This window comes from Saccostrea echinata, unplaced genomic scaffold, assembly GCF_033153115.1.
Source record: "Saccostrea echinata isolate AGI-Se365-2 ecotype Australia unplaced genomic scaffold, CSIRO_AGI_Sech_v1 ptg000006l, whole genome shotgun sequence".
Lineage (NCBI taxonomy): Eukaryota > Metazoa > Mollusca > Bivalvia > Ostreida > Ostreidae > Saccostrea > Saccostrea echinata.
In genome coordinates, this window is record NW_026889755.1 from 7,063,198 (window position 1) to 7,087,886 (window position 24,689).

General features: G+C 32.6%; 2 protein-coding genes and 1 long non-coding RNA gene across 3 annotated transcripts in view; all 3 read right to left on the minus strand.

Annotated features, from left to right (window-relative positions):
- LOC133180471 (uncharacterized) overlaps positions 1-24,689 on the minus strand; it is a 37,333-nt gene that overhangs the window by 4,006 nt on the left and 8,638 nt on the right. The gene's annotated exons all lie outside the window — the stretch shown is intronic.
- On the minus strand, positions 1,033-7,510 carry LOC133180470 (uncharacterized). The gene is made up of 8 exons (XM_061314985.1): positions 7,419-7,510; positions 4,269-4,639; positions 3,809-4,057; positions 3,242-3,374; positions 2,875-3,071; positions 2,513-2,629; positions 2,325-2,420; positions 1,033-2,207 (listed from the first exon to the last, which is right to left on the minus strand). Exons 1-8 carry the CDS (start codon positions 7,507-7,509, stop codon positions 1,896-1,898), a joined length of 1,566 nt encoding a protein of 521 aa, XP_061170969.1. The 5' UTR covers position 7,510; the 3' UTR covers positions 1,033-1,895.
- LOC133180104 (uncharacterized) lies at positions 9,364-10,173 on the minus strand. The gene is made up of 3 exons (XM_061314681.1): positions 10,109-10,173; positions 9,742-10,021; positions 9,364-9,371 (listed from the first exon to the last, which is right to left on the minus strand). The coding sequence occupies exons 1-3, from the start codon at positions 10,163-10,165 to the stop codon at positions 9,364-9,366; spliced, it is 345 nt and encodes a 114-aa protein (XP_061170665.1). The 5' UTR covers positions 10,166-10,173.

The following is a 24,689-nucleotide window of genomic DNA, read 5'->3' on the forward strand; positions in this document are numbered from 1 at the left end:
TCAACTAATTAACTAAGATAGGACGTTAATTATAACGGTCAGTTCTGTTTATTTACTTTAAAACATGGTACAGTTACGTATATACAAGTACATACATGTATATATACAGTTGACCAAGCGGGGGGGGGGGGGGGGGGGAGGGGTAAAAAACAGACGACTAATTCTTTTGAGAACATGACTTCACAAAGCTTCATAGTATTTGGTTTAGAACAAATTTTCTGGACCCTAGAATTTTTTTTTCCAACAAATTACATAAAACATTATTCTAAAGTATAGTAATACCATTTCTTGTTTTAGTTTTTAAAAAATGATCATATTTAATTATGCCGATTACTTATTACGTTCAACTTTTTTTTTCTTCTATGTTGAAGGAATTATCCTGTTCACTCAAATTTGACTACGAAATGAAAATGACTAATAAAATTCCGAAGATAATGGTTCCTTATACTTTATTTTCATATTGTACATTACCGTGACGACAATCAGGAATACTGTTTAAATATTAACCTATTATATTAATGAGAAGCCATATCTTTATCGTTTCTATCCAGTATGCAAGTCCGTAGTGCCCCCCCCCCTCCCCCTTTAAGAATAACTGGTCATTTGCTGCTTATGAAAATTATCATTTGAAGGCAGGTTCGATTTTCTTTTACAGATACACTGTAAAAATCGTGTTTAGATGTTGAACACTTTTCTTAACACATTTGTGAAACACAGTTTTTCACATGTTCTAAATCTAAACATGTTTCCCACTTCAACATGTTATTTAAAGTGCTTAGAGTCTAAACGTGTTAGAAGTCCATGTGTTTAGGAATTAAACACCTAAATCCTTTCTTCATGTTCTAGTTTTAAACATGTTTAGATTCTAAACACAAAAGAGGTATCCTTGCTCTGCATGAGAATATATACTGTTGCATTCATTATTTGTCCAAAAATCCTGAAAATTCATGTAAATGTCATCCTTGTTCATTACTGTATATACATGTCATCCCAGAAGCATTACAGTTACAAAAAAAATCAATAAGAATATACTTCATTAATCTAATTTATTAATCAAACTAATCTATTGATATCAAATCCATGCATCACTCAAAAACATATGTTATTCTAATACTAAAGAAGTACTTGAATATGTATATTATGTCTTTGAAAAGAAATTATACTTAAATGAGGAATCCAAATTCTAAACAATTCAAAAATTGAAACGAAAAATTATTTTCAAACTTTCACTTTTTGACAACATATCGAGTTCTTGACTTCTAAAATTTCTAAGATTATCCTTTCTCAACCAAAGACATGTTTAAGTCAAGTGTAATGAACCTAATATTCACAAAATATACATAAAAACTACATGTATTGATCTCATTAAACAGAACAATTGAAGAACAGTATATAATTACCTTTTTATAGAGGCAATCTACCATAACGTGAATACAATAATTACAATTAGTTGCATTAAAAAGTACCAAAAAGAAAAAAAAAAGTATCAATGTCATGAAGTACAATTAATAGGAGTCAATACATTTGACATAAGTAACATAACATTGAACCTTATCCTCAAAAGGTTATATCTTGGAATCTTTTTAGATCTGATATACTAGTAAACAGGAATGTTTCACACCAGTTAACATTTTTGTAGAACATGCAAAAAGAAATGACAAAAACATATTCATAATTGACTACAAAGTATGTCTAAAGCAAACATAATTAAACACACCTATGTTTACTAATATTTCATTCAAATGAAACAAATCCATTGAAATGTAGATTGAAACCAATTTATAACAACAAACCAATGGTGTTTTCTTGCTTACAACAAAGTCAGGTTTTGTCAACAAATAGTACAAAATGTAGAAATTTGAACTAGAAATAATGAGATTCTACAGTAGCATGATTCACTGTGTAGCGTCAAGACGCTTGCAGAATTTCATGTAGTTTTGGGAAACAAAAAATTTATTCTCCCTGTCTTCTAATATGTAATGTTGCAAAAAGCCCAGAAGTTGAAAATGTTTTGGATATGACAAATCCCATGCATAGTAGGAGTAAATCAATCGTAATAGTCCATCCCTGAGTATTCCCACATTTGTGTCAACCTCCTGGCCTGCTCCCACAATATACATATTTTGAATCTCGTTCCTTTGGTTGAGAACTGCAACTAATCTTGGTGGGTCGTCATGCTTTGTTTTTGAACCTTTCCACTCACTTGCCTAAAAAAGGGACATAAAAACTATACATTGTACATTTAAGAGTTTAACTTGGAAAAATGATAAGTTTTTTCATCTAAAATTTATTTTCTTACTACTGATACTGGCTTTATTTCATACCTTGCACGATGTAATCAAGGGAAGCTGTTTGGTACCATGCTTGTACTTGATTGATTCCTCCAATCTGTTCAAAAGCTTTATTGTAACTTCTGGAATCTAATAAAAGAAAAATTCTATTACTATGTGGATTAAGGTATAACAAATTTTAAAATACTTCAATACTTAATTAAAGTAAGTATAACACTCACAGAGTCTGAGTTTTCCTCCATGAATATTTGGGACACTTTTCTCATTACTTCATCCCAGTGAGCCAAAATAGCATCTTTTTTCAGGTTTTGTTTGATAAGGAAAAACTCCTTCTCAATCTGAAATAAAGAAGGGTAATCTTAGCAATACCTAACCATTTCTGTTTTGTATATTAAGAAAAATACCTTCATCTATAGAGTGCTTAAAAATGCAAGGGATACAAACAAGATCCTAGACAAATAGCCAACAGTTAAAAAATATGCTTTACTGCACTATACGTTAAATTAGAGCACACTGCATTAACATTGCAAAAATCACAAGAAAGGAAAATTCATTAAAATAACAGCAGATATAAATTACATACAAACGCAGCTTTTCCTAGAAATGGAAACTTCTTGATGAGATGTTCCACAGATCCCCCATGTCTTTTTTCTATAAACAATCTTCTCTGTTTTAATGTATCTCTTTGAGTCTTAGCAATAAGTGCATTGTCTCTTAGTTTGGTTGGTTTTTTAAATTCCTCCATCAGTACATTTTCTGCTTCTTCTAGGGTCATTCTCTCTTAAAAAGATATTGATGAACATTAGAATAAAATGAAAATTGACAAGATATTATTGATTTGCAATTTAGCTATCTTCAGCAATAAATGTTATTTCTGTGTGTCACCTGTAAATAAAGCAATCTACCCATGCAACCCTCTCTGCCTTTTGAAAGATAAATATTTCGCTTACCATCTGTTGAGGAGACTTTTTTCAAGCACACTTTTGGCTTTTTCTCTGCTGTGTGTTCAACAGCCTTTCCTCTTGCATTCCATCTCCACCTTATGTGTCTTACTTTTTGTGACAACTTTTTGTTGAAGTATCCCTAGAAATACAGAAAATATAGAAAACCATTATCTGAGATTTTAAAACCTCTATTATATAAAATTTAAGCAATATGAGCTGCAACTTTGATGTCAAAATTTTCTGTTGCAAAATTGCCATTAACTATTTCAAGGACAGAGAAAAAGAACATTTATAAACTTCTGTTGTTCATATTTGTAATAGAAAAACTATTTACAAGCTCTTAATGATGCAAATTTACATTACTGTCATCCTGTACAATATAGTTTTCTTAAATAATACTAAATATTTGATTGTACAGAGATCTTTCTTTTGAAACAATTTAATACTTTATTTTAGTCTTATTAATCATAAAAGGTTTAAATTACTTCCAAATTTATCATAATGACACATTTTAATAGCAAAATAAAATTCTCAAAAATGCAGCTCATACTAGTATTGCTTTAAATGGTTTACCCAAGGATCTTTTGTGGCAGAGTGTCCAATACAGGGAAACTTGGAATACATTAATCTTCCAAAGTCGGTATATATTCCCTTTGTTTCAAAGTTACCAACACTTAAAACATGATAGGCTGTCTCTTCGATCATTTTATCCCATTCTTTGTAGATTTCACCCTTTTCCAGTAATGATCTTACAACGGGAGAGTATGATGGTATATACTGTTCTAAAGACTCAGTGGATGTTGGTTTTGACGGTTTACGGCTCTGTAATTTAAAAGGAAAAAAAATATTTATTACACATATTAATGTTTTTAAATTAATTAAAGAACATTGCATTTGTCTTTTTGCAGCTTTTTAAAGTACTGGTAGAATAAACTAAAAACGTATCAATTTAAAATTTTGCTTTCAATTTATTAAATCAACATAATTTCAAATTATTTCTTTGGAAACATTTCACTGGATATAAAGCACTCACTTCAGCTGAGCTTTCAAATGAGGTGCCTTCTACTTCAACATGTTCAAGATCTAGGCCACCACTTGCAATCTCAGGTAATGTTGCCACTGGTACCTCATAGATTTGTAAGCCTCCTATTGGCTGAGGTGTTGGATCATCATTTGCAGACTGTGTCGTAGTAGGTTCAATTTCTATGGTCTTGCACCCTGCTGAGTCCTCCTTATATTCTATAATGCGATATCCCTCAATATTTTGTTCACTTTTTTCTTCATTTCTTCTAATTTTTTCAATAAGGGTGCAAATTTTCCTTGCTGGTCCAACTTTTCCAGGTATCATCAAAAAAATGTCACTCTCCTTCATATTTATTAAACTGAATCCATCCACTTCATTATCTGTAGTGGCAAATTAAAATTTTCATATAGAGACAATACTTCCTATTAATGTCTATGTGAGAATTCAGGCTTCATTTTAGGATTAACACCAACAAAAATCTACATTGAATAACATTACATACATTTGTCCCCTTAATGTATGACTAATCTGAGGCCATTTGTATTTTATACTTAGTGCAGGTAAACAGAAAGTTTCCTCTGTTAGTCTACATGCAAAAGCATTAAATATGGGGCAATATTCAATGATATTTAGTAGTTTGCATTGAAAGTACTTGATGTTATTTAAAACATATATATCACTGATTACGCAAAAATCCAACTCATCTTCATCATAATTCTTCAATAGTACACTTCCAATTCTGTATGTTATCCCTTTTAGCTTTACACAACTGGTCTGAAGAACTGTATCAGGAATATGAGTTTCATTTCTATGTATTGCATCTTTCATACCATCACACAAGTCAGCAAATTTCATAGATGACCCAACGCCTACTGAATCACCAGAATAAAGATATACTTCAGATTTTCCATTTTGTACACTAAGCTGTCGTAGACACATCCACTGCTGATGATATGAAGCAACTGACAAAGGTAGTGATTTGAAATTTTTCCACTTCTTGTTTTTAAAGAGACTGTGTTTGGCTTCCATTCGAACACACCAATGATTTCTGCCTGGGCCAAAGTGAATGATTTGATTCGGAAAATGGCAAAGATAATGGAGTTTTGGTGTAAACTGAATATCTGGATATAACTTGGAAAAATTTGAGTTGTGGTCATGTATCAGTTGCTTTAGTGTTGCAATTGTTTCATCAGAAGCAATAGGGGAAATAACAAGAAGAGTGATCTTTAATAGTCTGATAAAATTTTTCCAGTGTTCATCATCAGGCTGAATTTTTTCTCCAATCATAAAAGGTAAGAGTTCCATAAAAGTTTTTGTCTCTATAGCAGTCATTGGAAAGGTGTTTGGTCTTCTCAAAGATTTCATTTCTATCTCCTGTGGTTTATCTGTTGATTCTTCTGTTGTATAATTGAAAGTTCTTATTACAGTATTGAGATAAGATAGTGAGAAATATTTTGTCTTTTCAATAAATGTTTCAAGCATTAACTGAATTTCTAATTTGACTATTCCCTCTAGAAGAACATGCATTGGATCATGCAATATGCACTTGGTTACTTCAAATTCAGGAATCTTCAGTAGTATACTTCTTCCAGTGATGCCATATTGCTTAGACCAATATTTCTTGGTTTCTCCCTTAATTTGGTCCAATACATCACACCTATCTTTATGCTCTGCTTCATCCCTTTTAATAAAGTCATCCTCTGAAAAACTTGATGCTAAATTGTCATATCTTACTTCGCAGGTTCGACACGGTTTTTCTGCCATTCCAACACCTTCTTTAAACCCTCCCATAAGCTGCGCAGCTGGAGTGTCTCCTAAAGCACAGTAAAGCATTCCATAATATTTTTTTCTTTCTTCTCCAATAAGGAAATGTTTTCCTTCATGCAAAATGTTCAATGAATCAACAAAATCTTGAAGAAGATTTGATAGACCATACTTTCTCAGGTCTGTAGATTTTCCAATCGCCAGTAGTTGTGTTGCCTGTAATTTGAAACGATTTTCCGGCCCAATATTCAGTAGAGTCCAATAAAATACAGAAAGTTTATGTTTTTTGCGATGTGAACCAATTGGATTCACAATTTCAAAGTCATCATGGTAAAGGCAAAATAACAATGCATCAGGATGATCTCTTAGAAAAGGGTTCTGAAAATGTGCACCATCTCTAATGTCAGAAAATTGAAAATCAGACCTCTTGGGAGCATGAAGTTCTTGTTGTACTTCTGGCATCTTTAAAATCTCATGGAGTTGACAGAAAAATGGAACATAGTATCCCAAGACATCTTTTTCTATGAACCGGTATTTGTTTTGCAATTTCACATTTACACGTTTCTCTCCTAATTTTACAGCAACTGGTTTAACATAACCAAGGTATCTTTCAAAATATTTTTCTCGCAAATATTTTGACTCTAATCCCTCAAACATATTGTCTGAAAATATTTCATCCAGGTCAATTCTGGCGAACAAATCTTCCGACATTTGTGACCGTATATGTTCTTTCATTAAGCTATTTCGAAAGCTATTCATTTGTTTCATTGATACTAAAATGTCATCAATGGCTTTTTGAGATAAATTGTGCTGAGCCACTAGCATCAAGATAAATTGTGCTTCCCATTTTTTCATAAAGTCTTCAGTCTCTGTTTCTATATCATCCTGATCATCATTAATATCTAGTATATCATTGTCAGAATTTTCAGCCTCAGGATCATTGGCATGCTTTCTGTAATGATGGGTCCTCAATCCTGCCACAGTTTTAAAAGAGGCCCCACATCCTGCCCTGCTGCAATGTACTATAAAGTTTGGTTCAAACTTATGCCTTCTTAATAAATGTCCATATAACCTATCTTTGCTGTGGCAGAAAAAAGGGCACATGCTACAGTAATTTTGCAAGCTCATATTTCCCTAATTGGCATGCACATGCATGCATCAAAATGAACCTAAAGAAAAAAGAAATACAAAATTGTATATGTCATCTGGGGACATGAAAACAACACAATCTACTAACTATAGGATTAAGTAATTTTTAAGAAAAGAGATGTTTTGTTAATTTGTTGACTAGTTAAACTTGATTAATAACTTGCATTGGCAGGGAAAATAGAATAAATTTGATAATATAGAACAAAAACTTTAAATGTGCACTATAAAACTGAATTAAATATATACCTTTGAATATGGAACTTGTCTCAATGCTGATACCATTCCCAATCAGCCAATTATAAACATCATCCAGTGAAGATTTCTCATCAATAGACATATTTCCTAAGTTAATGAAAAAAGAAAATTAATGACTTCATTTAAAAAAATATAAACAATTTACAAAAATTATGATAATTTGTATTTGGCCTTTTTACAGTATTTGTATTCCATTTACTGAAGCCACACCACAGCTTTTAAATGAATGTTCAAATACTGGTCCTTTCAATGTATGTACACCATGCGACTTTATCAACATTATACACATTTCTCATTTAGCAAGAATTGATGAAATTTGAATCAACATGTTGGCACACCAGCACTATATTTACAAATGAATCCTGATGTTATGAAGGGTGACTATAAAACTGAAAGCAACCCCTCCATAAAATATACAACTTGACCTGAACATTCTGTACCCATATTCTATATTTTGCCTATTTTTAATATATTCGATCAGTGCATATTATCTATTCAAGATATATTACTAAAGTCAGGTACTCTTCACACAATTGCTCCGAAGAAAATAATTCCATTCATGATCAGTAGATACAACATTACAACAAATGTTAAGAATAATGATGTATATTTAATTCGTTAAAGAAAACAAAATTAACGTAAAAAGATTTTAAGAAAACCACTTTTCCCCAAAAAAGGAAATAAAAAGTTTTCATATTCCTACGCTCTCTGCCTCCTCAGTCTTTTTCACGAAAATATATAGGTCATCCTTCGATTGATAGTGATAAATCTTTTCACCAATTATATACCTGTCATGATTATTGTTCGTTAATTGCCGTATATTTTCTTTTGAGTGAGAATGTTAATCATTAACTGTGTGTTGTTTTTTTTTCTCTTTTTTTTTAAATAACGGAATGGATATTATTGTTAAACACCTGCAATCGTAACTTCTCGGCAAAGCAACGTGATTTGCCGAGCTCGTCGGAAAGGATCTTCGCACGTGTGTAAACCTAGTCTATTTGGTCTTGCAAGCACAGGTATGTGCACCGTTCGCTAGCGACGCTTAGATCATGTAGAATGGGTATCAGTATTTGCTACGGACATGAGGAAGAACTATACACCAGTTTCATAACAAGTGCAGGTTTTTTACTCAAGCCCTAGACTGGGCTAGAGGGGCTGAGTTATCTAAAACAATGCTAGGTCATTGATCTACTCAGTTTATAAACACGAAAATATACTATTTTTGTAAATAAAAACATTTCTAGAAACAAAAATGTAGTTCATCTTCAAAACGTCTCTATATTCAAAGTCTATATAAAGTGTTAAATGTCGGATTTTATTCTATGACGAAGGAATGTTCAGTGACGCTCCACAGCCGCAACCGATCTCGCGCTTTACTTTGCGTTTAACAACGGCCGTCAATGCATCTCTAGACGAGTCCATTGATTACTCTTGTTGACCCATCTTTAACATCTGCCTATACTTTGAGTGATAGTACTTTAATAGCACAAAATTAAAAAATAAATTAAAATCTATCCTTGATAGTTCTATAGTTTTGCTATTTAAAAAATTGGGCTATCTTTGATCTTTGCTTGGACTTGTTTCGAATTTTTACAGAAGATTCTATCATTGGAAAGTTAGATGGTACACATGTAGCACAGGCCCATAGTACGCGGGATTTTTTCGGAGCCCCCCCCCCCTTTCACTTTGAAAACGTTGCTACAGGCCTGTAACATGCTATCTGGATTAAAATATTCCTGAAAATGAGTGAGCTGTTAAATACATCTTTAAAATCATACGGTTAATTATATTTAGTCTATGTTCTATGGGAAATTAAAACTATTTTTTAGGCATCTGCAACGTTGTGATAATAAGTCACTACACGCATGTAACGTTATATATGTACATGCAGTTTCCTTAACACATGCATATTTTAATCAACAAAAGATGTTGAAACTCAGTAGCCTAAATATTATGTCATTTCAGGATATTTATGGCCATTGTATAGTTGACATTCTACAGCTTGAGTATCTCTGACCTTTTATCAGTAAATAGTTTTTTTTTAATTAGAAATCATCTGAGCATAATGAAAATTCGAATAAATTAAAAGTCGAATATCTTGGATATGGGGTAACCCATATATCTGTTCTTGTTAATTGGAAGAACTACATGTACTGTATGTTCAAAATGCAAATGGTGAAGATTCAAGTCACTATTGACTGACAGACAATATAATAATTATATATTAATAACTACATGTCAAGAAATCTTTGTACATATATAATAGATTTCAGTATTTAAAGGCAGAGAACTGCAAAGAAAGAAATACACATACCTCTTTCTTTGCTTCTTTTTATCACAAATTTAACAGTGTCATGGACCAATTCCGAGATGTCGTACGCCCCCAAATCTCTCAATTGTGGGAATGTTCCCACTAAGTAATAAATTAACCTGTCTGTCTCTTCCTCTGATAGGTCCTCTGCCTCTATCTTCAAGGAACCCAGTACCTCGGTGTTATTGGCACGGATTAATGTCTTCGATGGCACATGATTTAAAAGAAACAGTTCTATATCTTCTTTTATTGATGCAGCATATTGGTCCATAATCTGAATAAACTGGGGAAAAAAAATATATACTAATTTTCATATGATTCCCTCAACTCTCACTTTTAACTATAAATAAAATTAACTGATTACACGTACGATGATGAAAATGGACAGGAGATTGGTAAGAGGTAACATTTTGCCATCGAGGAGCATGTTTACACGAATAAAATAATGTGCCGTCCAAACCCGACCTGTGAGATGCATACCGATCCCGATTTTCATTAAATAACGTTTTTATGATTTTAAAAATTATAGTATCTTTACTCATTAATCATTGAACATGTTATTCATGTCAACTTTCACAAATTATTTTACGTAGCAATAGGAATACAAAAAGGGGTTTTAAGCAAGAGCATGTCATCATTCTTCTCGTCGACCAAGCCGCTGATATTTATTTATCATTTGACTACATAATGGGAGTAACACGGCTCTGATTTGATATACTGTACATTTTTTTTCTTGAATTCAGACAATATATATATGAACAGGATGAGGGAATGACGCTCTTGGAGAGTCTGATTACAATATCCTTTCTCACATAATCTCCATATATATAATCAAAATCTATATATTGTAATATGTCCTTTTTTTATATATAAAAATGCTTAATTATCTTGAAACAAATAAAGTTTTCACCTTAATATATTAAATATTTTTGTACATAAAACAGGCATAACATTTAAAAACAAGAAAATAAACATTACCAAGATAAGATCCCTCAATCATGTTTCCAACATGGCTGCATGTGGTCGCTTGATTACTGACCAATTCCTTTGTCCTCAGAAAGTGGCGCGAATTGCATCATCCTGTGATTGTGTTTACATCTTAAACATGTTTAGCACAGAAACGTTAGTTACTTGGTAACTCCAAACTCTTATCTATATCAACATGTTTAGATCCTAAACATGTGAAGTTTAAACGCGTTTTGTTCCCTTCGCGTTTAGCATGTAAACATTTTCTTGAACATGTTAAACCTAAACATGTATATATTGTGTTCAAAATCTATACATCATTTTTACAGTGTAATGGAAAATGAGTGAGAACAATAGAGACCTCCCTACCCCCCCCCCCCCCTCCAAATATGTTCTTCGTTTTTTTTTTTTAAGTTTTCAGTTTTCCCGACAATATTTGTTAAATGATTTTCATTTTTTTTATTTCCTCATCAATTTATATCATGCGAGATTCCTATAAACATATATATAGTGGCGAGTTTTGAAAGGTCACGGGATTGGAACCCACTCTTTAAATTTACTAGTAGCCTATAGGAAAAAATCCCTTCTGGCCATGTACGTCTTCCCAATAAACAAATAAGCGTTCTTGCTGTCTGAAACGAGGTTTAAATATAACGCATTCCAAAATCAAAACAGAAAATCTTTTTTTCTGTTTTAGGCATTTTGCCCTTAGGTATTGACAAAATCTAACAAAAACCACAGTTTTATAAGATGTTTATTGATAAGATTGTGAAAAATCAGCATTTTTCTAATAGAATTACGATCTTGTGTCACAAACAAATTGAAATGTAAATATATAGAGGAAATATTGAAAATTTAGCAAGATTTTACGGGGTAAATTTCCCCCAAAAGAAAATCCCTGATTCACATCTTAAAAATAGCAAAAATCTACAGGGTAAATTTCCTCTCAAAAATGACATTGATACAGTTTACCTACAGTATTTCAAAGCAAAAGCAACCATCTTTTAGATAGCAAGACTTTACGGGGTAAATTTCCCCCCAAGGAATATCACTGATAAAGTATTCACTCTCTCATAAAAGCGAACATTACAGTTTGAAAATCGCAGAACTCTACAGGGTAAATTTCCTCTCAAAAATGACATTGATTCAGTTTGTATACAGTGTTTGAAAGCAATAACAACCATCTTGATGATAGCAAGACTTTACGGGGTAAATTTCCCCCCAAAGAAAATCACTAATACAGTATTTATGTTTCGCAAACATCGTGAAGATGGCAACAATCTACAGGGTAATTTTTCTCTCAAACATGACATTAATACAATATATACACAGTATTTCAAAGCAAAAACACCAATCTTGTAGATAGCAAGATTTTACGGGGTAGATTTCCCCCCAAAGAATATCAATGATACAGTATTCACTCTCTCATAAAAGCGAACATTACACTTCGAAAATCGCAAAACTCTACAGGGTAAATTTCCTCTCAAAAATGACATTGATTCAATTTATATACGGTGTTTGAAAGCAAAAGCAACCATCTTGATGATAGCAAGACTTTACGGGGTAAACTTCCCCCCAAAGAAAATCACTAATACAGTATTTATGATTCGCAAACATCGTTAAGATGGCAACAATCTACAGGGTATTTTTTCTCTCAAAAATGACATTAATGCAGTTTATACACCGTATTGCAAAACAAAAACATCCATCTTTTAGATAGCAAGTCTTTACGGTGTAATTTTCCCCTCAAAGAATATCACTGATACAGAATTTATGCTTCACAATATCTTGGCGGTAACAAAAATCTACGGGGTAAATTTCCTCTCAAAAAATATTATTGGTACAATTTATCTTATACGTAGGAAAAGCGAAGTGTACACTTTGAAAATCGCAGAAAACTCTTCAGGGTAAATTTCCTCTCAAAGACGATATTGATACAGTTTATATACAGTAATTAAAAGCAAAACACCCATCTTTTAGATAGCAAGACTTTACTGGGTAAATTTCCCCCAAAAGAATATCACTGATACAGAATTTATGCTTCACAATATCTTGGCGGTAACAAAAAACTACGGGGTAAATTTCCTTTCAAAAAATATTATTGATACAGTTTATATTATACGTAGAAAAAGCAAACATTACACTTAAAAAAAAACAAGTATCTACGGAGTAAATTTTTCCCCAAAAAGCATCAAAGATACATGATATATTATATTGAAAGCAGGAACAAACATTACAACTTGATGATAACAGGACTTTAGGGGGTAACCCCCCTCCCCCCCCCCCCCCCCCCAAAGTTATCACTGATACAGTTTATATTATTCACAGAAAAAACAAACATTACGTACATATTTAAAACAACAGAACCTTACAAGGTAAATTTCCTCTCTTAAAATAATTTGATACAGAACTTACTTTTTACAGAAAAAGCATACATTACATCTGTACATCTTGATGACAAAAAGACTCTCTGGGCGTAAATTTCATCTTAAAGAATATCAATAATAAAATATATTATTCAAAGCACGAACAATATTACAACTTGATGATGGCAAGTTTCGATCTATGGGGTAAATTCCCCCTTCCCCCCAAAATATCTCAATGATAAAGTATACATTTTTCACAGGAAATGCAAACGAGGTCCTTAGACAAAAGTCCTATTTAAAAAAGGAAATACAAACTTAAAATCTTGATGCTAGCAACACTCTACCGGATTAATTTACCCTCAAAGAATATCAATGTCGCAGTGTATTTTATAAAAAGCAAAATCAACAAACATTACATCTTGATGATAGGAAGACTCTACAAGTACCCCCTCCCCATCTTAACTAAAAATTTTCGGAGTTAATTTCCTCAGTATCTGACAAACTCTTCCGTTATATCGAGATGATGTAGTTACAGTTTAATTATTTTTTTTTTGATCAAACTAGTTTACAATATCTTCGTCTCTTTGACATATTTTCAAAACTAAGAAATAGAGTATTAATTTTCTCTCAAAATCTTAGATAATTTTTTTTAATTCGGTACTTTTTATTAAAACCAATGCAGAAATCAATGTTACAAAGTAAATGTCTACAAATTTTGCTACATTTTTTTTTAAAATTGCATATAATTCACAGTTAGAGTTAATTTAAACGGTTACTTTTCAATTATTTTGCAGATTTGATGACCCCCTGCATTTTTATCAAACCGATACACACCCTATTACCAACATTTCTCCACTTGATAATTTTCTTCTTAAAATTTTACGTCTCTGATATTTTATCTTTCAAGCAAAAAATAACTTAAAAACGTACATGTACAACACGGACGCTTTGCATTTTACTATTTTGCTAGTATCAGTAAAAACTTTCAAAATGATGATTTGCTAATCCTTATAATTTTGTTAAAACCTCCAAAATCGTTCCAACGATAATTTCTTGTAATATAATAAAATATCAAGAAAAGGAAATACAATTTTACTTCTCCCTGATTTAAAAATGAAACATAGGGAAAAAAATTAATGACATAAAGTTTTAGGATAATGAATGTATAATTTTTATATTACAAACGATGTTTCTACCTAAATACCATGCAAGCTGGAAAAACTTAATATTAAGGTTAACATAATATTATATCTTATAAATATAAAAAAGAGTGAAGCTTCTCGCATCTTTCTTTCTCTGTTAAAGGAATAAGATTTTCTTTTGTCTCCCGTTATTCTTTCTTTATCTAAACAGCATCCTATCTCTGACCGAAGTTCCATGACCATGCTTTTCTACTGGCTGATGCAACGGACAAATTGCAGATTGCATTTTCCAAAGGAAATCTGGCAACCATATTCTGAACCAATCCAAAATCCACCTAGGGATGAAATTTTAAGACTCGTAAATCACCTCATCATATAGTTTTTTTCAATTTACTTCAATTTTCCAAACCCTTAGGGAATTTTATATGATTTCATGACAGGCATGACGGATTTAATATTGCGCACAAGAGTAGCAGGTGCCTGCTCCGAATTTTTGTAAAACAATCTATCTGTTTATTTGGTATGGAAATTTCATTCATTATTCTAAAGACCCCCCCCCCCCCCGACAACACATATATACACATACATTGAAATGCTTCTTTTGAGATTTATGCTTATTTGTGATATGAGCTAATATTAAAAGATTATCAAAACAGTTAAATTCACTTACTATAGTATTTTATTTGTAATAAGAAAAGTTCAGACAGGACATATAATTATATGTATTACTGTTGCCCTCTAGGTCCACCATGAAAGTTTTATTTAAGGGGAAGTGCGAGAGGTAACGGAGAGCATATAGTTTTACTGCAACCTAAATGTTGGTTAAAGTGTTTAACATTTCAGCTTCAGTTATTTCACGTAATAAAGAAAGCAACCAAGTTCCGAAATCTTCATGCTAGGCAATGGAATTGTAGATCAGGAACAAATTCAAATGCAGATACTGCTTATATTATATATATATATATATATATATATATATATATATATAGAGAGAGAGAGAGAGAGAGAGAGAGAGAGAGATATAATTGTATATTTACCTTTATTGTTCAAGATTTGGTCTTGAATTTGTAATTGTTCCATTCAGCACAAAACAGTCACTTTTGTATCAAATCGTCATAAAAGTACACTTTTGAAACACTCCTAAAATACTTGTGTTCAGGAAACTGAGAGGTCATCTAGCCTGGTTTCCTTTCTCTAAATTTCTTCGTGTTCTCTGTGACCTTGGCGTGGATGAGGCAAGGAACAAGGAAAACGGACGCCGCGCATATCAATACGGCCAATAATATTTAAATTCCCAACGCACAATCCACCAAGTATGAATGTAGGGTATATTATAGGGAAACGAACAAAATCAACTGTTTTCACACAAAAATTAAAATAAACACATTGCTTTCAAGAAAATTAGTGAACATATTGAATTGAGGTGATCTGTCCCTCTTTATTTTACTGTTTACTTTCCCGCTGCGTGAAGTCCTGTTTATTCAACCCGTTGTATTGGATAGCATTGCGGCCGTGTCATAAATCTGACCTTTTCTAAATTTTCTCAGCAGCTAAATCTGTTATCTATCAAAGCTAAGAGCATTGGAAGAAATTCTGTGGATTTTCTCAGGTGTAGCTTTAGATTGAATTTAATCAAAGTGCAATTAACGCTAATCTTTATATTACCCATGCGAGTGTTGCGAGACAAATGATGTCAGCAGTGTTGAGGGAAGGATCAAAAACTTTTACAGATTGTAAAATTAAAGCTTCAAAACTTAATTTTCAGAGAACAATTTGAGGCCCTATTTTTTTTGGGGGGGGGGGGGCATGATTTCAATATCCTACGGGCTCAATAATAATAATGAATTTAAAATGAAGCATATAATTATAGGAAATAAACGAGTTAACAATAAACAAAGTAAATCAAAAAGGAAATTAAAATAAATGTTCGAATCTGTAACCCTTAATTTGATGGTTGAAGGTATAAATATGTCATAGGTTACTAATTTTCCCCATTTCATTGACCACGGAAGTAGTGCCAATTAAAAACACAGTTTTCCCCCCTTAAATATGTCTAATGATGTATACGGGTGGATTGGGCTGAATCTAGGGCATAGAACGGAGGGAGAGTGTGTGATGAAAAGAATTAAAATTAAAAATTTTGAGAGATGCCTTTGAATGCTTGGTAGAAAGGGTGTAAATAGGTCGTGTTTTCCTTCTTCTCAAGGAGTAAGTGAAATATGCATCGTATTGGGTACATGTAACTCGCTGTGTCCTAGAGGGATTTGCACATCATGAATTCTCCTTAGATTCAGAAATATTTAAAGACTATAATAAAAAAAAATCGCTAAATTCCAAGAAAATTTTAATTAAATTTAAATAAAATTGAAATAAATTCCACATGCAAAAATGTAGAAGAATGCGTGGTAGCAAAATAATTAATCATATCAAAGGAAATGAATGCTAAAATTATCAATGCCATCCGAAGAATTTATTTGTAAAAGTAATTTTTTTCCTTAGATCCACCTCTCCAAGATTCTGCCATCAATTGTCTCAAATCACTCTTAGGGGAATATCAGTGATTAGCGTTAATTACACTTGTATTGAGTTCAGCTCACAGCTAAATCGGACGGGATTTCTTGGGATGCACAAGCTGCCCTCTTTGAATATGGTGATTTTTTTAGGTCATTGAATTTCATTCCATTATACTAAGTTACTTGTTTTACATGTACTCTACTGCAATCGCATATGCATAATTCATGAACAGTTATTCCTTTCCTAAGAAAGTTCATCTATCTATACTGCTACTCCTTTAAGTTAAAAAAGAAAACAATAAATTAAAAAAATAGATATTAAAAAAGCAATATTGAAAGAACTTTATTCCGAATTTAAAAAAAAAATGATTTATGAGAACATCATTCTTAACATTAAAAAGAAACCTGTGCATTCTTTGTGTATTTCTTTATATTTTGTAATACCATGCTAAGCAATAAAGTGTAAAAGAATTTTCTTCTTCTAAATTAATTGACTGAATTGCATGGCGACTTCTGCAGGATGGGCGATGCGATATCATTGCCTTTGAGTACTAAAGCATACATGCTGAGCACACATTGCTACTAATCGTTAACTAATGGGTTGAAAATCTGATAGCCATCGATACTTGGCTGCGCGGGTTGTTTGGTATAACGTGGAATAGAGAAAGTCATTGTAAACGATACGTTTTTGAACTAAAATAGAATGACCTTGACTATGACAATCGCAATCATCTCGGACCTTTCCGGCATAATCGATTGTCGAAAATGTCTGCTAAGTAACAATTCTGTTCTTTGAAAATTTTCATAAATAATTCTTCCTATATGTGCAATGTTTAAATATTAATCACAGAAAATGTTATAATAAGAAGTTAGATGAGATTAATACTCGAAAACCACTGGGAATTCCTTTTTTCTTCTTTCTACTTATCAAATGTGGTACACGGCCTTTACCATGTATACCTAAGGTTTTATTTTTTTTTTATACATGTACATTTCTCTTAATCTGTACATATACGCACGTACATGTATACAAAATATAACGTGTTATAATTTCGGAAAAAGACATGTAAAGAAAAAAATATAAACAGAAGTAGATAGATTTCGTCACTGTCATTATGGTACATGAAAAAAATCTTATGTTTAAATCTTATGTTTAAATTTTTTGTCTATCATTCTTTCATTAATTTTTGCACTTGACATCTGATACTCCGCAAAGAATACAGCTAGGAAAGGTATAGAAAGTAATTAGAAGGTGGATATTTTTTTCTTTAATTTTTAAAATGATGTACAATATATTCGAGTTTTAAAGTCAAGAATACGTTCTATCAATACTGCTTTTCATTAGCTATTTTTTAGTTTATTTTTCTCTTTTTCAACCTAAGGTTGTTTCAGTATAGAAAGATCAACTGAAAAAAGAATAACTGTTCATAATTTTTTCACATCTTTGAAACCACATATTTTGTAAAGTAATAATAACTGCCACATGAATAGATGATGCAATTGCAGTAGAGTATATGTAAAATGTCGCCAAGTTTTAAGGAGGGCAACCTGTGCTTTTTATAGATCAAGATATGGATGCTGAGAAAATGGAGAAATTATATTAACTTAGGTCAGTTTTATGACATGGCCGCAATGCTATCCAGTAAGAGGGTTGATTGACATCTGGAATTCACGGAAGAGTAAACAGTAAAGTAATGATAAATAGATCACTTCAATTTCTCTCTCGCAACCACCCATTGATAAATTCACTCATTTTCCTTGAAAGCAATGCGTATAGTTGATTTGTCCGTTTCCCTGTAATATACACTACATGATGAATAGTGAGTTGGGAATTGAAATATAATTGGCCGTATTGATATGGCCAGCGTTCATTTGCCTTGTTCCCTGGCTCATCAACGCCAAAGGTCACGCAAATTAGAGAAAGGAAACCAGGCTTGATGACCTCTCAGTTTTGTGCACGCAAGTACTTTAAGAGTGTTTCAAAAGTGTACTTTTATCGACGATTCAATACAAAAGAGACTGCTTTGTGATGGAACTGAAATACAAATTCAAGTCCAAATCTTGAACAATCAAGGTAAATATACAATTTTATATATGTCACGATATATGTATGTTTTAGGAAGTATATGCATTTGAATTCGTTCCTGATCTACAATTCCAATGCCCAAGCATAAGGATTTCGGAATTTGGTTGCTTTCTTTATTAGTGAAATAACTGAAGCTGAAATGTTAAACACCTTAACCAACATTTAGGTTGTAGTAAAACTATCTGCATATGCTCTCACTTACCTCTTTCACTTCCCCTTAAAAACGTCCATAATGGACCCAGAGGGCATCAGTAATACATGTAATTATATGTCCTGTCTGAACTTTTCTGATTACAAATACAATACTATAGTAAGTGCATTTAACTTTTTTGATTATCTTACGATTTAGACCCATATCACGCATGAGCATCATTCTCAAAAGAAACATTTATGAATGTATGTGTGTACATGATTGTGTGTTGGGGGATCTTTAGATGAATGCAATTTCCATACAATATAAACAGAAAGACTGTTTTACAAAAATTCGGAGCAGGCACCTGCTGCTCTTGATCTACTCTAGTGCGCAATATTAAACCAGTAATATCTGTCAAGAAATCATATATAAATGCCTAAGGCTTTGGGAAATTGAAGTTTATGAGACTTAAAATTTTCATCCATAGGGAGACTATGGTTTGGTTCAGAATATGGTTGCCAGATTTCCTTCGGAAAATGCATTCTACAATCTGTCTATTATATCAGCCAAGAGAAAAGCATAGTAGTGGAACCTCGGTCAAAGATGGTAAAGGAGGACGCTGTTTAAACAAAGAAATCGTATTTTTTTTAACAGAGAAAGAAAGATGCCAGAGGTTTTTTTTATGTTTTTGTATGTTTTTTCTATGTTTAGAAGGCGTAATATTATGTTAACTTTAATATTTAGCTTTTCCAGCTTGCATGATATTTAGATAAAAGTATCGTTTGTAATATAAAAATAATATATTATTCATATTCTTTGATATGAAATTCACCCCGAGTCTTTTTGTCATCAAGATGTAATGTATGCTTTTTTCTTTAAACAATATATACAGGATTAATTTATGAGAGGAAATTTACCTTGAAAACTCCTGCTTTTTTTCAAAAAGTTATATTTGTTTCATTTTGTGAATTATATAAACTGTATCAGTGATATTCTTTGTTGGGGGGGGGGGAGGGAGGGGGGTTTACCCCGTTAAGTCTTGCTATCATCGAGTTGCAATGTTTGTTCATGCTTTGAATAATATATGCTGTATTATTCATACTCTTTTGGGAGGATTTACCCTGTACATACTTGCTATTTTCAAATTGTAATGTTTGCTTTTTCTAAGTATGATGTAAACTGTATCAGTAATATTTTTGAGAGGAAATTTACCCCGTAGATTTTTACAACCTCCAAGATATTGCGAAGCATAAATTTTGTATCAGTCATATCCTTTGGGGGGAAATTTACCCCGTAAAGTCTTGTTATCTAAAAGATGGGTGTTTTTGCTTTGAAACACTATATATAAACTGTATCAATGTTATTTTTGAGAGGAAATTTACCTTGTAGAGTTCTGCGATTTTCAAAGTGTAATATTCGCTTTTATAAGAGTATTGAATACTGTATTAGTGATACCATCTTTGGGGGGAAATTTACCCCGTAAAGTCTTACTTTCTAAAAGATTGGTGTTTTTTATTTGAATTAATATATGGAAACTGTGTCGATGTAATTTTTGAGAGGCACTTTACCCTGTAGATTTTTGGCTATCTTTAAGATGTTGTGAATCAAAAAATCTATATCAGTTATTTTCTTTGGGGGAAAATTTACCCCATAAAGTCTCGCTATCTAAATGATGGGTGTTTTTGCTTTTAATTACTGTATATAAACTGTATCAATATCATCTTTGAGAGGAAATTTACCCTGTAGAGTTCTGCGATTTTCCAAGTGTTATGTTCGCGTTTTCTATGTATAAGATAAACTGTATCAATAATATTTTTTGAGAGGAAATTTACCCTGTAGATTTTTGTTACCGCCAAGATATTGTGAAGCATAAATTCTGTATCAGTGATATTCTTTTGGGGGAAATTTACCCCGTAAAGTCTTGCTATCTAAAAGATGGATATTTTTGTTTTGAAATACCGTGTATAAACTGCATCAATATCAAAATTACCCTGTAGATTGTTGCCATCTTCACGATGTTTGCGAATCAGAAATACTGTATTAGTGATTTTCTTTGGGGGGAAATTTACCCCGTAAAGTCTTGCTATCATCAAGATGGTTGCCTTTGCTCTCAAACACTGTATATAAACTGAATCAATGTCATTTTTGAGAGGAAATTTTCACTGTAGAGTTCTGCGATTTTCAAAGTGTAATGTTCGCTTTCATAAGAGAGTGAATACTGTATCAGTGATATTCTTTGGGGGGAAATTTACCCCGTAAAATCTTGCTATCTACAAGATTGGTGTTTTTGCTTTGAAATACTGTGTATAAAATGTATCAATATAATTTTTGAGAGAAAAAGTACTCTGTAGATCGTTGCCATCTTAACGATGTTAGCGAATCATAAATACTGTATTATTGATTTTCTTTGGGGGGAAATTTACCCCGTAAAGTCTTGCTATCATCAAGATGGTTGCTTTTGCTTTCAAACACTGTATATTAACTGCATCAATTTCATTTTTGAGAGGAAATTTACCCTGTAGAGTTCTGCGATTTTCAAAGTGTAATGTTCTCTTTTTTTTATAAGAGTAGTGAAAACTGCATCAGTGATACCTTCTTTGGGGGAAATTTACCCCGTAAAGTCTTGCTATCTAAAAAATGGTTGCTTTTGCTTTGAATTACTGTAGGTTAACTGTATCAATTTAATTTTTGAGAGGAAATTTACCTTGTAGGTTTTTCCTATCTTTAAGATGTGAATCAGTGATTTTCTTTGGGGGGAAATTTACCCCGTAAAGTCTTGCTAAATTGTCAATATTTCCTCCAAATATTTACATTTCAGTTTATTTGTGACACTAGATCGTGTTTCCATTAGAAAAATGCTGATTTTTCACAATCTTATCAATAAATATCCTATAAAACTGTGTTTTTGTTGGATTTTGTCAATACCTAAGGGCAAAATGCCTAAAACAGAAAAAAAGATTTTCTGTTTTGATTTTGGAATGCGTTATATATAAAAAGGTTTTTAGGATAAAAATGAAAAGAAATCTTGTCTTTTCACCGAAAATCCTCTTATAAATATTTTATATACATAATGCATACGTGCGTTGTAATGCAGGTTGTTTTAAATTCATTACGATTTACAAATTTTATCGCTATAATGTTACATGGCTTGAGGAGGGCGGTATGCGCGAGAGCGGCAACCTTGTAACAATTTTTAAGCACACATTTTGCATGGCTCTCTTTTTTTATTGAATGGCTCTACTGCTAAATGGAATGATTGTGATATTCCCCGAGGCGTGGCTAAGGCCTGTTATAAGGTGAACATTTACTCAAATTACACTGATGGCCCAACGGTAAATCATTTAACAGCTATAATGGTTAGTAGAGTAGAGCCATGCAACAAATAAAGGTTACATGTAGGTTTTATTAACAGTACGCATTTGAATAAAGCACCAATCGAACATTCATATGCAATGAGAAAATATTACATACCGCGTAATGCGTAGAACGAGGGAGTCATGAAGCAAATGCATTTTGGCTAACGTTCAGAGCAACGACACGATATCTGAACAGCACAAAAATTATAAAAATATAAAATTTAACTGAATGTATACAAGGGAAAGTGAATGTCAAACCCTTATCACATACTTGGTCAAATAAAGAATATTTTATTGACCTCTTCTCCGTATATGGATAATTTAGATACTTTTCTTAACGGTACAACAAATATATCCAGCTGGGACTTCAAGCTGACATAATATCTTCCTTGCATGTTAGTAAACATAAAGTATTGTTCTTCAAGCATATAAAATCCTTCTTTATTCTTCCTTATTCATTAAATACACAAACAAACAACGCAATGATCTAATTTTGAACTGGGAGGCAGTGTTTTCTTTTGTGTGAAGTTATCGCCCGTATAATTTTAAAACGCATTCATTTTTTTGCATTAATAAACATTTCTGCTAAATCCATTCTAAAGTAAAAGGGTCAAGAATAAACATTTTATAATTTATTGTAAACTAACGATAAAAATTTTCTCTTTATTGTAGAATAAGTATTTTCCTCATTATTTTAATTGTAAAAAACTTTGAAATATCTATGTATTAGGAATATATATAATTTATTTTACGATGCAAAAGTGTAACTGAGTCAGACGGACAAGAAATAAATAAAGAGAGAGGGAGAAAGTGGGGAGGGATGCTGGGAGAAAGGGACCGGAGAGAGAGAGGGAGGGAGTGGGAAGAGAGGGAGTGGGAGGAGAGAATGGGAGTGGGGAGAGTGTGGAGGGAGTTTGTGGGAGGGAGTGGAGAGAGAGCGGGAGTGGGGGAGGGAGAGAGATAGGGAGTGGGAAGAGGGAGTGGGGAGGGAGAGAGAGGGGAGAGGGAGTGGGGGGAGAGAGAGAGGGGAGAGGGAGTGGGGGAGAGAGAGAGGGGAGAGAGAGGGAGTGGGGGAGAGAGTGTGGGGAGGGAGATTGTGGGAGGGAATGGGGAAAGAGAAGGGAGGGAGAGAGTGTGGGGAGGGAGAGGGAGTTTGTGGGAGGGAGTGGGGGAGAGGGAGTGGGGGGAGGGAGTGCGTGGAAAGAGCGAATGGAGAAAGAAAACAAGTAGGGAGAGAATGAGAGTGGGTGGTGGGTGAAGAGATAGAGTTGGGAGATATACAGTGGTGTTTCAGTTTCATGTTAAAGTTATGTCAGTGATTTTACAAATACAACTGAGCTGATTTTTTTATGTTGTAAACTTTGCTTCTCTTGTATGGGTACTTCAAAATTTACTCTTATCTTGACCCGCTTGATATCATACTTGTATATTTCTTCTACTTGAATAAAACAAGATGTTTAACTTGAATGTGTTGCAGGTTAACTTGATATGTTCATTGTGTTGCAACTTATCGATCATTTCTCGACATATGATCCAGTATCTATATATAAAGCCGCGCAATTCACAAGTTTACAAAAGTAAATTCTACAAGTTTGTAGAATTTTGATAATGAGAAATTACGGAAAGATACATGTAACCATGCCACAATTTTAAAATGTTTTTTTTTTCTCTAATTTCTTGTGTTTTTCCAAATTTGTTTCAATAATTTTGTTTTTATTTCTTATTTTAATTCTATCTTTTAGATTAAAATTTTCCAGTTTTATATCTTTTTCTTAATGTCATTTAATTAACGATATTTAACGATTAGCGGTTTCCAGTAAAAGTTCTTCCATACCTCGTTCTTTACTCCTCACTAAAAATTTTAACAGCAGTGAAGGAGAAACTTCAGGAGTACCGTGCAACAATATATTCGAGAAGTTGTGTAAATCAAATGTGGATACATGTACTAAAAAATTCCAAGGAACTTTTGGAAAAAATTTAAAATCAGAAAATTTTACCAAAATAACATAAAAACGTACGACTTTTCAACTCTATATACAATTATTCCCAACGATAAATTAAAGTCGAGGCTTTTTGAAATTATTGACAGCTGCTTTCTCAATAAAAAAGGAATTTATTTACCTCGTCATTGGTCATTTACAAAATTATTTTGTTAAAAATATTCTGATTGTAAACACAGGTACTCTGAAGATGATATTAAAAAGATACTTGAGTTTCTGATTGACTCTATCTATGTCGTTTTTGGAGACCATGTCTTCCAACAATCTGTCGGAAATCCCTTGGGTACCAATTGCGCAGACTTATTTTTGTATTCATATGAAGCAGAATTTATCTAAAATCTTATACATGAGAAGAAATCACTTGCTCTGACCTACAACTCGACATTTAG